Source organism: Anguilla rostrata, chromosome 10 (assembly GCF_018555375.3).
Source record: "Anguilla rostrata isolate EN2019 chromosome 10, ASM1855537v3, whole genome shotgun sequence".
Classification (NCBI taxonomy): Eukaryota; Metazoa; Chordata; class Actinopteri; order Anguilliformes; family Anguillidae; genus Anguilla; species Anguilla rostrata.
Window position 1 is genome coordinate 35,165,414 of NC_057942.1, and position 18,855 is coordinate 35,184,268.

The following is an 18,855-nucleotide window of genomic DNA, read 5'->3' on the forward strand; positions in this document are numbered from 1 at the left end:
TGTTGAGATACCTGTTTATTTAGCCATTAGCTTACCCCTCAGCCAAGCATTTGACCAAAGTACCAGTCCCAGGGGTGGCTGCTATGTCCTGCTCCAATATAATTTCAGGATTAAATTAAAAAAAATTAAACAGAATAAAACATTTAAAAGAATTAAATAAAAAATGATGTGTTGGACACTACAGGAAAATGCTAATTTTTCATTAACACATACAAAAAATGAGGCCGGTACAAGAATCTTGGTAATGGTAATGTGGTTTATGTGACTATTTATTTATTGATTTTTTTTTTTTGGTGTGCCTTTTCAGAAGTGGAGGCTGATGTTAATACTCAACACAAAAACATTCAACAACATCAACAAAAAATTGTATTTATATAGCACCTTTCATACTGACATATAAATTCAGCACAAAAATCAAAACAGTTCCAAAGAAATAAAATGAAATACAACACTATAAATAAGACAATGTAAATGTAGTGTAAAGTAATATAAATAAAAGAATACAGAATAAAATAATAAAAAAGTGATAAAATATATAATAATTTCATATTCATCTTTTGTAATATACATCCCCAATAAATATTACAGCTGACTGGACAGACAGCATGGCAAGCAATGAAGTACCCTGGCTACCACAGATTAGAGTTTACTTCTTATGAAGTTACGTAGGGGACTGAGGATAGCATTGAGGGCGTTCCAAGTTGAAGTATACCTTGGATGTGTTTTGGAAAACACACAAAAGAGCGGTTCCACTTGACTTTTATACTACCATAGATTACGAATGAATTCTTCTAAGAGAATCCTGGGGACAAACTTTAATCATAGATTACGGGTTAATCCCTGCTCCTTAAACAGAACAAGATGACTGAAAAGGCAATTAACTTTCCTTTTTTTTTTTTTTTGCAAATAATTGACTGAAATGATCTGTTAGGAGGCAGGATTTCTTTGATGAGAAGCTCAGGGACATAATGGGATGGCCCAGGGTAAAGCTCATTAATGTCGGGGGTCACCGAGGGGGTTCAGTGCTGATGAGGGAGGAAGCCTTCTTGAAGCGAGTAGGAAGGAAGCCTGCAATTGCTGGCGCAAAAAAAAAAAAAAAAGGTCAGCGCATCTCGAACAAGGAAATTTAAAACGGGAGAATCATAACTGATAAGCGATCTCTGACGTCTGTTGCGGAGCAATATCAAGGCCACACAGGTTGCGTTGGGCTGAAAAGACTGGAACACGGAACGGAGAATCACGACAAAGTAAGACGTTGTTGAGACTGAGGCTGATTTTGAGCCACCACGATGTTTGTTATAACATTGATCCCAATCTGCCCCCCGAGTTTATCTTTTCTTGTGAATTTTAATGTAGGCATCACTCCAAACATCCCGACTGAATGACAATATTTACAGTACAATCCTTGCACTTGCGTAAAATGTGCTGCAGTCACTCAATGTTCTTCCTGATTACTCTGTTAAGTGGTGAAGGGTTGTACCTCCATGTGAAATCCTATTACATAAACGCTTAACGACCTCAGGATCTTTGGACACAGCCACATTTTTAATTTTGTTTTTTATTATCTTCTTTGGACACAATTGCACGAGCTTCCTTGTCTTGACTTTTAAGGGCGCCCAAAAACATTTAACGCCTTTGACGGTGGGAGCTCTTCTTGTTCATGTCCTGTCCTGTTCATGGTGCCATTTGCCAGATTGGTTTTGGATTGGAGAAACAAATGGAGAGCAGAATCAATTTAATCATTGCCTCAGCCCCAAATCCAGGAAACAATGGCAGTTTAAAAAGGCCAGCTGCTATGTAAAAAGATAACAGCTGTATGGAGATTCTTGAAATGCCTTGCAGAAATACCTCTCACAGCATCAGCTCTCACTGAAGCAGCACGCCTACGGCACACTTCACTAGTCAATTCTCGAGACCGATTTATGACTCAAGTGAAACAATTACTCTGGGAGCTGTTTGTAGATTTTGAAAGAAAATGCTTTCCAAATTAATAGTTATCAAAGCGAGGAAACAACAGTGTCTCTGCACATTAACTCGTTTGACAGTGATATAAGCACAGACTTGCACTTGCTCCCTGACACATAATATCAAGCAGTTACTACAGAACAATGCTGAATTTACTTTTAAGTTTTCAGTTGTCTAGTATTCAACAACCAGACCTATAATAATAAAAAAAGATTTTGTACATTACAATGAGTACAGTTGGTAACGACCAGGAACCCCTGCCTTCTATTATCTGTGTTTCTGTTACACAATATCATCTCCACCGTGTGAACTTAAAAAAAAAATTCTACGTTGATTGATTGGTAGGGTGGCACAGTGGTGCAGTGGGAAAGAAGGTCCTGGGTTAGAATCCTGGCCAGGCCTTTCTGTGTGGAGCTTGTATGTTCTCCCCATGTTTGCCTGAGTTTCTTCTGGGCACTTTGGTTTCCTGTCACAGTCCAAAGACATGCAGGTTAGGTTAATTGGAGAGTCTAAATTGCCCCTAGATAAGAGTGCATGAGTGTGTGTGCCCTGCGATGGACTGGCAAACTGTCCAGGGTGTATCCCTGCCTCTCGTCCAATGCATGCTGGGATAGGCACCAGATATTGTAGGACCCTGACCAGGATAAGTGGGTTGGATAATGGATGGATGGATGGTTGGCAATATAGTCGATGGTAGTTGCAGGCTACCTAACAGTAGGAAAAAGCACCTTGTATCACTCCTATTTATCTTAGATAGACCCTTGTTCGCCAACATTCTGTACTGTACCTGTAATTTATGGGCGACTGAGTCACTAGGTGATAATCAGCTTCCTAGTAGTTTGTTATCCTTCAAGCACAAATACACTGGGCATAGCAAAGGGTGTTTTGTGGCATCTTCATCAGGGATTTTTGGCTAAACTGCTGCCTGTTCATATTTAAATATAAAGATAAATAGCCCGTGCCTCTACTGATATAAGTGAAATATGATAAAATCGCAGCTGGTGAGTTTAGCCTGTTAGCCTTTAATCCAACTTGAGTATTGATCCAGGGATATGCAGACAAATAAGCATGAGCCTCCTCTGGTGGTTTAACCAGCCTATATGCCTGAAACTGCAGAAAAGTTAATTGCATGTTTTTTTCTTCTACTTCCTGTGCAAAACAGGTTTCAACTTTTGCTTTGACAGCTTCTGACGTAGCTGCTGTAATTGTTGCGAGAAGGAGATTAGCATTCATTTAACATCACAATTAACTCAAGAGCAACAGCATCACATGAACCCCCCAGAACTCATTTAAACAATGTACTCTACGGATGTGCGCAGATTCAGATATTAATGATGACTTTTTCCTCTGGTCCTTTCAACACTTCCATTATCTCAGGAAGTTTTCTCAGTCCTGGTTAATATGCACGCTGGTCAGTATGTACTGTAGATTCCATTTTTTGATTTTGCTAAGTACCATCAGAAGTGGAATGTCATAACATTGACGCAATGCACCAGTCTCCCTTCATGCTAACTTTGCATGTTTCCATTGTAAACCAACACAAATTATTTAATTCATTATTTCGCTAATGGTCAAGTCATTTTCATGAGGCCTATGATTATCCAGTTAAGTTCATTCAAAATTCAGATAAAAAATCTCAAAATTGATGAATGATTATGTGAAACTAAAAATACCACTATTTTTCCATTCAAGAGCTTGGTACCATGCAGTCCATGCATGGACAGGCATAAAGATCCATACAACTCTCAATGTTGTGCTCCTAATTACAATTAAACATTGATGCACTGTGAATATATTTTTATCAGCTTGGAAATGATCAATTTTTGGTACACATCTTATAATGCATCTTCGGCATATTTGTGTGAAACATATATTAAAGGTCAGGGCTTAGATATTAGACCCCATATTTTGATTTCATTGGCAGCCATCACGAGCCACCATCGCATGTTTATGTCACACTGCTGCTAAACTTGCTGTAGAATTGAATTTTTATTTTGCTTCCCTGCCCGTCACAACCCTGAATGAATCAATAATTTATTTTTAATCATCCTTCGGGGGTTGAGTCTAACTGAACTGAATCAAACTGGAAGCCTTCACTGGGATTGGAACTGAATTTTAAATCAATTCTATTTTGGAATCTATTCCCAGGCTGACCAACAAATTACAGGAATAGTTGACAGATTTGTTTATAAATCAACCCAAATCTTTTAAGAGGCTTAAAATTATTAATAAAAGTCACACTATTAGGTTCACAGCTTTAGTGTGTATACAAGAAACTTTACTTGCTTCGCCATTAATTTTCAACAGGTGTTCAGTTATTTATTAATTATGATCTAATCTATTGAACATATCTTTTAGATTTGGGCTGCATAATATAGTCTAGTTGTCCAGATTTTTTTTTCCAGCTTTATTTTGACAGATCAGTGTAGAGAGACAGGAAGAACTAGGAGGTGAGAGAGGGGGAGACATGCGACAAAGGTCGGCAGTCGGACTCGAACCGCCGACGTCACGGCTCGCAATGAGCGTACGGAAAGTGCTCTACGGGCTATGCCACATGAGACATCCATAGCCAGAAATAATATATTTATCTCTATACTATATTGAGCAACTATCTGCCTTGTAATATATAATGAATGCCTATATGACTTGTTGGGTACATATACAGCAATGGATTAAAGTTATATATTGTATTTAATTCAATACAGTATGTGTATATAAAATATAGCACCAACTTTGCTGAGAAGTTCCAAAGTGCAGTAAACCACAGATAAAAATGTTGGAAGGAATGGCAACAATTTTGGTTTTGGCTGCAAACCAAGGCAGCAGATACTGTGTGTCTAGAAGGAGATTTGGGAATCCCACCTAGCCACAAATTTTCCGACATCCACCAAATTTTCTGCTGAAACTAGAAGGCCTTTGAACAGCCCTGAATCGGTTCCTTTGTCCCTTCAGGTTTTGCAAGGATAATGCCCTTTGTTAAACCATCAGATGATATCATTTAACATTTGGGACACAACTCAATTCAACCTGTAATTTAGCTCTGTCTGGAGTGAGCCTGAATGAAGCTTGTCAGCTTTTTTGGCACACGGCAGTGTGGTTGGATTTAAGGGAAGATTGTGGTTTTTAGTCCAATGTTCTGCAGGGTTGAAGCTTCAATTCAAGCCAGTGGTGTGAGGGAAGGCCCTTGGCACTGACTGGTGTGAAGAAATTGGTACAAGGTACATTCCCACACTGGTGAAGGGCATCATTAAATTTTTTTAACCCTTTGAAGAGCAGGATTTTTGTAATGGTTTTTTTTTAAATTCTAATAATGTTTTAATGGTGTGTCATTCTGCTGAATTCTTTAAGTTATGAGCAACCATGGTTTCCTGATTAGACCTAACTTCAACTGGCTACATACAAACTATGTTAGCTGTTTAGCAATTTAATTGAATGCTGGTTAGCTCCTATTGAAAAATGGATTTGGCAAACCGAAAGCACTGATTACAAAACTGAGTTTACACACTGCAAAACAGAGAGCACAGACTTTTAAAAACCGAGCATACCAATTGCAAATCCGAGCATACAGATTACAAAACAGAGATGGATGCAAAATGTAGACCCATTTCACGTTGAAAGATTGTTTAAACCTGGATTCGGCTCTGCAGAAAGAGACACTCAAATGCTACACTGCTTGAATAAGAGATGAGTGCCTATAACAAGAATTATAAATTAGAGACAAAATACATCTAGAATGTTTATTATTGAAAAGAGAAATGCAAGCAAAGTTTTACCCTTGCTGCTTGTAAAGGATATTTTAAATCTCCTGGGTTGTCAACCCCCGCTGTCAAATGTGAAATTGCCTGTCTTGGCCAGCAGTTGAGTGGCGTCTGCATTTTAATAAAACAAAAACTTTGGAAAGCTTCTGGAATTCATACATGTGGTGGAGGGAGGTCAAACTGAAAATATAATAATAAATGGACAATGAAATGTATTGTTGCCTCTTCCCAGCTGCTCTGAAAAGTATGCAATCTGCATAACAGGAAATTCTATGGTATTGGGGTTGGTTGGTATGCATTGTTTCTTGCATAGCATTATTATTAAGGCACTGTACCTTGACTAGAAGTCAAAGCGCCTTAGAAGGTTTTGGAAATTACATTTTTGTTATTTACCTCAGTGCATAAGCTATGCTACACTTAAATATTTTAATAAATGTGCCAAACAAAACCCATTGTTCCCGTGCAGGTAATCTGACTCAAAATGAAGATACAAAATGACCTCGCCAAATGTCACACGGACTGATTGCCTTCATTTGACAGTTCAAATTCAGTTGAATGTTTTACAATTTTTAAAAAAAATATTGTATGCTTTGTGTAATAAAGTGTATTTACTTTGTTATTTGAATTGAAGCCTACTGGTTAAGAACATAATGGCTCATCTTTTTAATGTTCATTTCCTTGGCAGACCCTAATCTAATCTAATGTAACATTTAGCAGACACTCTTATCCAGAGCGACTTACACAACTTTTTTTTTTACATATACATTACAAACATATAACATGTTTGTTTTGTAAAATTTATATGAGAAGTGATTCACGAATACAGAATGTAAAGCAAGGAAAAAGGGAAAAACTTTGCTACAGATGTCCAGTACGATGACAGTTGAATCCTTATCCATCTGTGGCTTTTATGGCCAAGATTTTAAATACTGGAGGTCACCCCTCGGTCAGCGTTTTTGTTTTTTTTCCTTCAACATCGCTGTTTGGAGTTTGCACTCAGCCAACAGGTTCAGCCCCATAGTATGTAGTCCTTTGATTACAAAGCATTCAAGGAATTTTTCCACTTTGGCTTTCCATTTCCAGATGTGAAATAAAAGGGCGACATTGTAACAAGTGCGATTTTGTGGGCTTTTGAAAGTCTTCTCAACTGGTCCTTAGATGTATTGAATTTTTGGAGCAGGAGGCTTTAAGTGACATTCATAGTTAAGATTCCTTAACATTAAACAGTTAAATCATATGGAATGATGCCATTTTGAACTGGCGTGCTCTTTTCCTTATATATTTTACAATTTAACATTTTATCAAATACTGTTATATTTTATCAAATACTAAATATGTTTGAAAAGTTGTACTGTATGCCATATCATGTACTGTGGTCACCAGTAGATAAGATGATAGTATCCTCTCATGAACATATCACTGCAGTGGCACGTACATTTTCTGTCTGGGTCAGTTAAGTTATCTGTCACAATAATATTTGAAATAGTATCACACTATTAAGTTCTTTACACAGGCTCTCTACAGGTCTGGCTGAATTTACTTTTTACAAAGGACAGTATTTCTTATGAGCAAGCAGCCAAAGTGATATGGCTGTAAGCACTTTTTTGTGGTTTTGTTAGCTATGGTGGCTAACAGCCTGCATGATAGGAATGTTGAATGTTTTTACTAGTGGTAAGAAAAGACAGAGCTGTCAGATTTATGCATGGCCTGAAACGGCTGAATCTCTGCTAGCCAAAGCAAGTACAAAGACCAGGGTTCGCATGCAAAAATTCAATTCAGATAACTTCCAGTTGTCATATTCTGTTACTACACGTGAAACACTGAGCAGAAATAATTTCGGTGTGAGTCTGTGGGCTGGTCTGCATTCCTAACCTGGTCGGAATCACACCAGGCTGGGTGATTATGCAGAAGGGAAAAAGTTGCGTGAGGACAGCGGAGATGGCATTACAGGCCATGCTAACTTTAATGGGACTTGACTGATTTATTTTAAATAAGTCTCCCATTGATGTAGAAGGTATGTCACATGTTTCTAGTGGCTCAAAGTATCACGCTAGGATCCTCATATTGGACACATTTTCCTTCCAGCTCAATAGCTTTTTATGTGTCCGTTTTCTTTGCTCTCCCTTATGCCTCGCCAAATTTTTGTATGGACTGTACATGTTTAGGTCTCTATATGAATCATTGTTGTTGGTGCAAGTAACTGCTTGAGTCAACCCAAGCAAAAGAGATAAGGCAAAAAAAAAACTGAATTAGCAAACTTTCTGCAATCCCTTTAGACGGGGTCACTAGTGAGTCAGGAGTTGTGAGTAATAAAGGACTGTCGCCTTTCTCAGAAGCACTTGTCTCCTGGGTTTTTCCAAATAAATAAACAAAATCTATATTGGTCCGATTTGATAAATCTTGCAAAAAAAAAAAAATACATAAAAGTCAAGTCATCATTTATTTAAAGCACATTTCACATTAAAAACTTAACAAATATGCAGCAAATAAGCAGCAGCAACAATAACAAAAACAGCAATACTAAAAAAGAAATGTTAAGTTCCCTGGCTGCTGGGTTGCAGTGGTACATACAAACAACTAGGCATGTATAGTATATTCCATACATGAAGATTGCAGAAATAACTGGTGTCGGTAATGGTTTCTCTATAAAGGATAGAGAGACACCAGAGTCAATGCTTGGCATAAGCGTATACATCTGAAATAGGAATGGGGCCTAAGGGATAAAGCCTGGCTATGGCAATTCTAGAATCACTTTACAGAATATTTATGCTTAAGACCACAGATGTCTGACAGACTACTAGCTATGGCAGAGAGCTTATGCTATGGAAATTTCAGACAGATTCCAGCTTTGATTATTGCCCGGGTCCATGAATCGAATCACATGTGAATTACCTTCTAATTTCAAAAAATAACTTTAAGCAAGTAAATAATCCATACTGGGCACCAGTGTTGCGTAAAGATTAGGCAACTGGGCTTGCTAGGACTAGGACACTACCATTCTGCCCCTGAGCAAGGTACTTAACCTGCATTGCTTCAGCTATATACATGGATACTATGTAAACAATGTAGAAGTGGTGTCTCTCTGGCTAAGAGGACCTGCTAAATGGCAATGCAATGTTTAGCCTGTCTGTGTTTGGGTCATGGCACATAACCAGGAGTCTTTTCCCTCAGGTATTTATTCTTTCACACCTGTAATGAGTGAAATGTACGTAATCTATATAAGAGCACAACTTTAATAATGGGCATGTCGCCTATCCCAGTATACATTGGGTGAAGTGCAAGAAAACACCCTGAACAGATCACTAATCTATTTCAGGGTCAACACACCATTCACTCACTCATTCACACATTCATACCCTGCAGACGATTTAGACTCTCCAGTTAACCTAACCTGCATGTCTTTGGACTGAGGATGGAATTTGGAGTAAACCCACGTGGCTGCAGGAAGAATGCACAGAAAGACCTTTAGCCAAGATTCAAACTCGTTGCCGTCTCCTTGTGAGGCGATAGTGCTACTCGGCACACCACCATGCTGCCCAAGGCAGTACCTCATTTTTAATTTTGCCACCGAAGATTTTCAATTAAATTTCATGATACACACCTCGGGGGCTGGTCAAAATTTAAATCGTTAATAGTTAAATTGCTATATGACCTTTTATTTGTAAGATACAGGAAAAGAGCACTTGAGCCCTCACAGCAGTACTGTACAAAATGAATAATCAAAAAAAATGTTCAACATTTTGAAATAAAACTTTCACTTTATGTATTTACCAGGGAATACCACTGTAAGCTTCAGTGAAGTGAGATTTTGATTTAGTGGGTGTCTTGGGAGATGCGCAGGAAGTATTCAGATAACAAAAACATAAACACAAGATAGATTAAATATTTACAAAAATATTAGGCCACATTTTTAGATAGCATTGCTAGATAAAAGGCATCTAGAGGATAAAAAATGTATCTAACTTACTTTTACAAAGACAGCACTCGAGAAAGGCATTTGTGGTAAAGGACAAACAGATTAGCTGGAGTTCCTGCCTGGTTACTTTCAACCACACAGATATTCTTTTTGAGGGGAAACTGGCTCCCGGACAAAAGGGAGAAAAGACTCACTGATCAGAGTTCTCTCTCCACCTGTTCTGGATATCAGACTCCTGTTTCCAGGGCTTCGCCCCGGCATTTGACCCACCGAGGAAGCCTGTCTCCGTGGGTTTATGTGACAAACTTTCAGCCTCTTATCTCCCAGAGGCACCTGCTTCGCATTGTCTCATTCTCTTGTGCGCTTCATTCTTTCTCTGTTCAGGAGACAGGCGCAGAGCGTAAAGCTCAAAGCAGGTTTGAGCACTTTTTTTTGTTTTTGCTTTGTGAGGTTTGACATTGTTGCCAAGGTTTTCCCGCTTTGCAAATGTGGCAGAAGACTATCCAAATGGCGTGTGTTTGTTTTGCCTGGATTTTCTCTGAAAGACTCTGAGCTCTGAGAGCACACAGGCTATATGAATATACAATAGGAATTTTTCAGTTTAACCATTTGGGCAGCAGATGCCCCTAGACCCAATTAGAATAAGAAGGCGAATTTCCACAGGTCTCACCACACACATTCTTTTAAATTGTGCACAGCTGGATTTCCATTTGTTTCAATGAAATAAATGTATTTGCTCAAGGGTACACATTCAGTTTAATATAAGAGGTTGTAATTTATGTTTTTATCCATAGGCTGCTGCCTGCTGCATGATGAATATGTCTTGAACTCTCTTTAATCAGTTTTACATGGTGTTAACACATGCACTGTGCATGGATAATGAAACAGTATATTACTGAACTGAAGGAGGAAATCCTCAGTAAAGCTTAAGACCTTTTCTGCAGGGCAGTAACTACCAGGAAAATTAAATGTTTACCAGACAGAAAAATAGCTCTTTTGATCCACATCAAATCCAATTCTGAAATGATCACAGGAAAAAGGACTGTAAAATTCATCAGTTTTTTAATTATTTTTTTCCAGAGCTTTACTGTATTTTATGACTGGCATCTTGGCTGGGTCTACCATGAGAAAGAATCTTAATCTCTTGGGAACTCCTGGTTACATTGGGTTAAATAAATACATTTTTGACACGCTTTGGTTTATTCAAGCTGACCATCAAAAAGGAAAGCCAAACGATGCCTTGTACGTTCTTAATTTCTTAGCCAACTAGCTTTACTTGATTCCAAGAAACAGTTGGCAGAATTAATTTTGAGAAGTGGAGTCTTTAAAGCCAAAATTGCCCGGGCATTTGGGCCACAACAGGAAAACAACTGTAAAGAAATATAGAGCTCTTAACCCCAGATGGCAGCAGTCAGCTGAAAAAGTTCCCACATAACAAGAAAATGGAGAATATCCCCAGATGGGAAATTTAAGAAAACATTTCAATCTATGTGTGTGCATGTGTGCATGCGTGTGCATGTGCGTGTGTGTGTGCATGTATTTCAACTTCAATTCAAAGATTTGAAGAAATATTATAATGTTTTACTGGAATGTGCCACAAAGAAGATTTTGTATTTATGGAATCAGCCTTTCATTAAATTGCACATGCACTCAATGAAATGACTTTGCCTTCTCTAAGTGCCACAAAAAGGGTCTGAATTCCGTGTGCTTGCGCGGAGACGAATCAAGAGTGTTAGCGCATGGGGTTGCTGGTGAGTGACGAGGCACTGTCACTGCCATCCTGACCCTCCTATTCGGAGGCGATGCTCCAGCCGATTGTACATCATAATGTGGGGCTGCTAGCCACTTGGTGCTAGCATGGGTCTGGATTTACTACTCGTGGAGCCCTTCTGTGCACTAATGAGGTACGAGAAAGTGCCTAGAAAGGTACAAACGCTTGTCACTGAGATGGTACCCTATAGGGACATAAAATTGTACCCTTAGTCAGCAATTCATGATTCATTTGTAGCTTTTTTGCTTGTATTATTGGTACCCAAATTATTGTATATTATTGTACTTTCAGGGTATAATCAGGAAACTTATGCCTTAAAGAACAAAATGTACCTCCACCTCTACCTCCACCTTAATTTATGAGAGCACAGAGAGAGATTAGTGTGTAATAGACACATTTGTGACAGTTTTCACCATGTACAGCATCATCATCTCCAGCATGTCCTTTTTAATTTTTTAAAATAATTTTGTTTCATGTAATATAATTTTGCATGTTTTTTAATACTTTGGCATTCAAACCTATGGGGATGGGGTCGAGCTGGAGGGGGCAATCACGGTCTCGGGGTTTTGTTAGCGGTAAGAAACCAGAGGGAGGCATTCTCTCTCAAGGGACACTTGGCATAGTGGAACAAGCAAAGTCCTGTTCCTGTAGAACTGACAGATTGAAGTGTTGAGTCCGCCACTTAAACTGGAAAATAGGCAATTGAGTTCTGAGACTGGGGTCTTTTGTAGAAGCAGTAGACATTGCATTCGTTCTGTCTCATTAGCTCTATATCTGACCCCACAGCAGAGCTTTAGTACAAAGCCTAGTGATAGAAAAATATTTATAAAAAATGTATACATATCAGCTATTTTTTAAATCTAAAAATAAGTCATAAATTATACCTGTAGCTGCTATGGCTTAGTACATTTTGTTGTTCATTGCAATGTGATTAAAAAACAAAAATCTAGCACTATGGTTTGGTTGGAAAGATGTGTTGACATTGTCTGTATGGCTCTAACCTGCATATCTCAGCCTCACATAGTTCATTGGTTTTGCTTGTAATGTCAGCAATGAATGGAATCTTGAACTCCAGCAAGTACCATGACATTGTGGCCAAAAACCTAGTATTCCCCAACAGTACCCAAACAGTGAGACTCAGAACTTGTTAGCCACAGAAATTATCAGCAAATCCACTTAAGACTTCAGTTTACTCCACTTTCACTTTGCCCCTAGTAATCACTCCATTAAAACTTTAAAACAGATAATAGCCCTTGCAATGGTGTGACATGGTGGACACCCTTTTGCTCCTACTGCATGTCCAGACATACGTATGCACGGTGACCATTTCTTATAATCAGCCATTTTAGGTCATTCTTTGTTTCAGAGGAAGCCATATAGTTCTTATATTAAGGGGGGAAAAGTCTGAAAGGACTTCTGTAAGAAGCTGTTCTTCTGAAATTGGTGTGGACAATCCCATTGATGCACTCTGTTGGTATTGGCAGAAAGGCCAATGTACACACTGTGAGCCTGTAGCCTCATAAGTGACTCATAAGCTCACAGCAACTTATAAGTCCATGAGGAATTTGAATGCATATCTACACTAGGATCACTTGAAATTACCATTATTATTTTTAAAAATATTAATCTTACTCTAGGACCTGGTCGCACAGATCTTTAAAGTACAAAAATAAAAGTGAGGCCACGCTTCTGTAAGATGTCAGACAATTTAAAAGAAATGCAAAAAAGATGCTGCCCAACCACATTTCATCAACCAAATAAAACCAATTTCTTTTGTTTCCCCCCCCCCCCCCTTTATTTTTATTTTTATTTTATTTTTTTAAACCTACAAATGAAGCTGAAAAGTAGAGCCAGCACACAACAACAGAGTGAGGGGGGGGGGAAAACCCACAGTACCCCCTGCTAACTTCTTTTAACCATTTTTTGGTGATTGCACACAGGTGAGAACACTTTGCCCAATCAAAGTGTAGCGAGACTTGAGGGGAGAGATGGAAAATCAGGAAAACATGATCTTCACACAGGACCATTAGTTAATCCAGGGCAGCCCAATCATGCACATGAAGTTCTACCATCCTGCAGGTTTTCACTCCAACCCTAACAAAACACACCTCATTGAACAGCTAGAGATCTCATTGAGCAGCTAATTAGTAGAATCAGGCATGCCAAATTCAGTTGGTCACTTGAACAGTGACCAATTGCAAGGTTTTTTTTTTTTTTTTGATGGCATTAAAAGATAAGTCAGAATTGACACGGACGAAGTACATTTAAAATTTTTATTGGTCAATATATCTTGATAATCTAAATAACTTACATGTTGCCAGGAAATGTTTACAAAGCCATGTACACATAATCATGAAGTAACAGATGCTTGGAAAAGACATGTTTTGAAATAACTCGCCTTCTTGAAATAGAACACAGTATTTTACACAAGAGAAGCAAGAGGTTAAATCTACAGTAAGCAGTATTATATTTCTACAAAATAAGGTATCAATAAATAACATCACATTATATGCAGATACTTCTACTTACATCAGTACATTTTACCTATTAGCTTGTGCAGTATTGAAATTTCATCTAAATCCCCCTGCCCCAACAATAATCACTACATTTCCAAGACCAGCATATATTTAAAACCCTGATCCCCAGCTTATGAAATCTTCAAATTTCCATGTGTACATATCATACAGACTTAACTGTTTTGCACATACATGTAGTTTCACATTTTTAGAGATGTCTGTGAAAATAAATTGTGCATGTTATACATTCAAGATGTTACAACATGTGTGAGTAATTAACCTATATTATGATATAATGGATCTCGATCCAACAGATTCCACAAGAAACAATGACATATGACATACATATGAACCTCATCCATTTCAAAGACTACTTTTCAAAGCTTATCTGTGTTATCAATCGCATTAGCTGGTGAAATATCCGTATAATTCTGCCTTTATGTATGTATGAAGAATAAAAATAACATATTCAAACATATTCAAAGCTCCATTGTCGCTTCAAACGCATGCCCTATCCAAACAATTTCATTCCCTTAATTTACAGTACTGGATGAATGCAATAAACAGGAGGAAATCTCTGGGGGGATTGGATGGAGTCCTCTTTCCAGAACATGGAACGGCTCCAGACGGTCACAGAATGGGAAGTGGGCTGGCGCTAGCCGAGCATGCCTACAGATAACTGTGCATTTAACAGAGTTCAAACCCTGCATAAACGCAGCGCTTTAAGACACACACAGCATTTCACTCTGACACTGGGTCTCCTTATAAACATGCATACGATATCGTGCTTGTGACATAGTTGAAGTCGTAAGTGACAAGCCTCATAAAATGACTGAAACAAAATAAATCCCTCATGAATAACAGCACACCGGGTAAAATGAAAATGAGCATTGTTTAAAATCTTATCTTGGATGCCATTTTAATTTGAAAGTAGGATTGTGTTTCCTGGACAAGAAAAGCAGAGCAATGACTATGGAGAAACACTCTGTTCCAAGCACTTTGCTACATTGCTCAGCTGAAGTGGATTAAGCATGCATCTAAAAGGTTACCTTACTTAACTGTTTTGAATCAAGTAATTAAAAAGCTCTGTGGAATCAAGCCCAGATTTTTTGCCCCACCAAACTGCCTATTTTCTTTAAGTAGCTGGTCTCAGAGTAAATGATTTAGATAATGTTGTTTGAATTTTAATCCCCATTATATCATTTGGACCCCTAGGCTCTGGGCACATTTTCAATTCTAAAATGCCATCCCAGAGAAAAATGGCTAGCTTTCTGTAAATGTATTTACCTTATGTAAGGCATGCCATGACTGCCTCTCTGTGTTTGCTCTGACTTCAATCTTGCCAGGTCATTTTTTGGCAGGTGAGTATGGATTTTTCATATTATTTTTTTCCAACTGACAGTACATTTTTCCCATAAAAACGCCTCTAAAGCATAAAATGTATCAGCCAAAAATTAAACGTCTGAACGAAATGAGCCTAGACTTATTCTGGCACTTAACAAATAGGTTCCCTCAGTAAAAAATATTTAATGGAAATGATTTGATGGTACACGTGGAAACTGTCCAAGAGTACAATATTCCTGTTATGATTACATTACCTTACATTACCATCAGTTGATACATATTTCTTATTAAAATGAGTTCTTTGTTTTGTTTCCTGTAGCTAGAATTTGGTGATACGTTCCATCAGTCATCAAGGTATCTAATATTACAATGTTTGCCTTATCTGTTGCAATCCTGAAAACTTCAGACGTAAATTCCAGTTCAGCGTTTTTCAGCTTTCCTTGAACAAGGTGCATTTTTTGGCATTCGTATGTTCTGGCATTAAAAAAGTGGGAAAACTAACAATATACACAGGAGAACCTTGTGATCGAAACAGAACACAGACTTCTGTGTTGAAATACACTCAAGCTTTTGGGTAACAAATGTGTTTGATAGAAAGTATCTTTCTTGTTTAAATTAACACAGAGAATTTTACCTAATTGATGTCTTTTATTGAAAACTCCGCACTCTTGATCAGATAATTTTTTTATATTCATCAGAATGCACACGCATTTGTCAATAATTTACATGTCTCAGATGTTAGAGATTGCATTTTCACTTTTTAATATTTGCTAAGAAATTCACTTTATATGTTCTGCACCCACTGTATATATATATATATATATATATATATATATATCTATGTAGAAAATGTATCGACACAATGTTGAAAACATAAGGCCCTAAACATGTAGCATATTACACGTGGATGCAAAATGTTAAACAGAGAGGTTATTAGTATCCATAACGGATAGATTAACAGAACAGCTTTTGCAGTGAAACTGAGTTATTTAGCTCACTAGAAACTGAGCAGAATGTTGTGTATTTGTTTATTTCTCACAAATGTACAGCTTACTACTGAATTCTTTCAAAATACCATTTAAAGGTGGTAAATATATGAAGCAATCTCAATTATGTACAAAATTACAGAATAATATGTCGTTTCTTCTCAAATCTTTTCACTAGAATATTACCTGAAAACACCTGAAAACAGATGTACTGTAATTTTACATTGCCTGGACAAAAAGGGAGATTGACATTTACAACTGTATATGATTTATGCATAAAATAATTATATTTTTACTCAACATAATGTAAATAGCACTGTTGCTGGGCCATTCAATTTTTTATATCATTTGATACTGAAGAAGAATTTCATGTTTTTACTTGTCTTTTGGCTTCCTAACATAAAGCAAAGGTAGCTTATCTACATACACTTAAATATATTCGGAAAAGGGGAGAAGGAAAAGCTTTTTGGGAACATGTAGGACTGAGTTACCAAGTATGTTTTCATTTTTATTTCTTTCAAAATTAAAAATCGTACGTTTCAAAGACACATCTGAAGGTTTCTGAAATCTGAAATCGTCATTTATCCAGATCTGTTATGTGCCTCTTTACAACATTCTCTTCCCCTTTCTAAGGGCATGTTATTTAGATTTGGTGCCGTTAAAAAGACTTCAGAATGTGCTGCAAAATTTCAATTTCCTTTAGCTTGTGTTCAGCAAAAGGCATCTAGAGAAGGCTTCAAGATAGTAATTTAAAAACCCTACATAATTTTGAAGATCATGGCCATGTTGTATTACTGCATGAAGCACTACAACTATATACACAATAAATAAGCCATTTGTGTGAGAGTGTATAGATATACTACACGCCAACAGAAGATAAAGAGGCTATCTCAGCCTCGTCCTTCGTATTTACTGTCGGTAACAGTCCTTGGTGTGCACATTATCATCCCTTATCATCCATTATCATCAGTCCTTGGATATATTCCATTATTATCATCTATTTATCTCAAGTCACATTCCTTGGCATTAATAGATGTGCGAAATATCTGGAAGAAAGAAAAACGGTTTCAGGCTAACGCATAGTGTATTTATTCCCACAAATCCAATGAGCGTTCTATTATGAATTTACAATGAATTTCAAATTTCCTATTCACTGGAATAGTGAGGCTTTTCCAGACATAATTTTATGCATAATTAAGAAGCCATTGCTTCCTGTAGCCTCAATACTGGCCTTCTGCAAAACAAAAAATAGAAAAAAAAAATTCTACAATTTTGAAATACATCCTGTGTAGGTCTGTTTTTTCTACAGAGATGAAATGCCGTGGCAGTGGCACCGCGTGATTGATACAACTTTCCTGAGTTTATGAAAGTCAAAAAATGGATATTTAAAAAAAAAAAAAAACAACAACACTACAGCATGTCTTTAAATAAAAAGGAGTCCTTTGACAGCCTTGCAGAGTCTTTGGTCACGTTCCGCGACACACTTCCCTGGAACGGGAACGTTGACGGTCCTCCAGCGCGCTCGCTCGCTCTCTCTCTCTCTCTCTCTCTCTCTACGCCGCCGAGAAGTTCGACCTAATGGAGTCCTCCCGCAACTGGCGGTGCTTCCCGATGTCGCACTCCTCCCGCTGAGTCCGTCGCTCGATGGTTATTCTGTAGTTCTTTCTGCAAGACAAGAACGGAACGAGTCCGTCAACTGGGCAGGGGTGCCGATTACCTCTCTCGTGTTCTCTTCCCAGATACAAAATACCACAAGTACGGGCTTCTTAACTTTGAGTAATGCATTAACAAGTGTTTCTTACTCAAGGCCCTATTCACAAAAGAACTAGTTTACCTGAGTTATTGACTTGTGCTGATTAGTATAAAATTAATTTGGATACCTGGAACTGTTTCCTGTGCTGGTAGCAGTTATCAGTATACAGACCACCTGGTAAATGTTCTGCCAAACGTTTTTAAAGCAACTTTATTGTAAAAAACGGGTTTCCTCAAACATTAAGAACAATATCTTATCAACAAAGAAATAGCAATGGTTTCCTTTCGGCTTTGTTATCCATAGGTTCATAGGTTGCTTTGCTGCTACAGAGCCATATATGGAGCATAGAGTCATATATGGAGCACAGAGCCATATATGGAGCACAGAGCCATATATGGAGTCCGGTGTCATATATAGAGTACCAAGTCATATATGGAGTACTGAGACATATATGGAATATCAGTACTATCCTTTTCCCCAAGAAATGCCAAACTGAGTATAGGCTTAATCCTAGTGTAGGAGGTTACTTTAGCCAAAATACACCAGGGATGTCAGGAAGATAAGCCCTGTGCAAATATGGCGTTGCAAAACATTTTACATTGAATTTAGTGAATTCCAAAGTTTTGATAAGGGCTGAGTTTCTGAATATTGTGCTATTTAAAGCACACATGACTCCACACACTGCTTTCTCAATCACCCTTACCCCATTTAGCAGTAACTATTAAGCAACCAGTAAATAAATATTAAAGATAGGCAAAGAAGGTTCTTGTTCCTCAATGCAAGTGATTCAGTCTTGGGTGGCGTGCCATAGGCCTATATGTTCACAATTCCATGTCTATGACCCAG

At 37.8% G+C, this 18,855-nt stretch overlaps 1 protein-coding gene and 1 long non-coding RNA gene across 5 annotated transcripts in view; both read right to left on the bottom strand.

The window, feature by feature from the left end:
* Positions 1-353: 353 nt before the first annotated feature.
* LOC135264520 (uncharacterized) lies at positions 354-3,463 on the bottom strand. Its single transcript, XR_010332715.1, has 2 exons — positions 2,295-3,463; positions 354-1,077 (listed from the first exon to the last, which is right to left on the bottom strand). It is a non-coding gene; the product is annotated as an uncharacterized LOC135264520 (long non-coding RNA).
* A 10,206-nt stretch (positions 3,464-13,669) lies between these two features.
* Positions 13,670-18,855, bottom strand: part of npr3 (natriuretic peptide receptor 3) — a 28,419-nt gene continuing 23,233 nt past the window's right edge. For all 4 annotated transcript variants that reach the window (XM_064296711.1, XM_064296709.1, XM_064296712.1 and 1 more), the window contains exon 8: positions 13,670-17,921. In XM_064296711.1, coding sequence (XP_064152781.1) covers positions 17,810-17,921 — 112 coding nt within the window. In that variant the 3' untranslated portion in view covers positions 13,670-17,809. The remainder of the gene's footprint in view (positions 17,922-18,855) is intronic.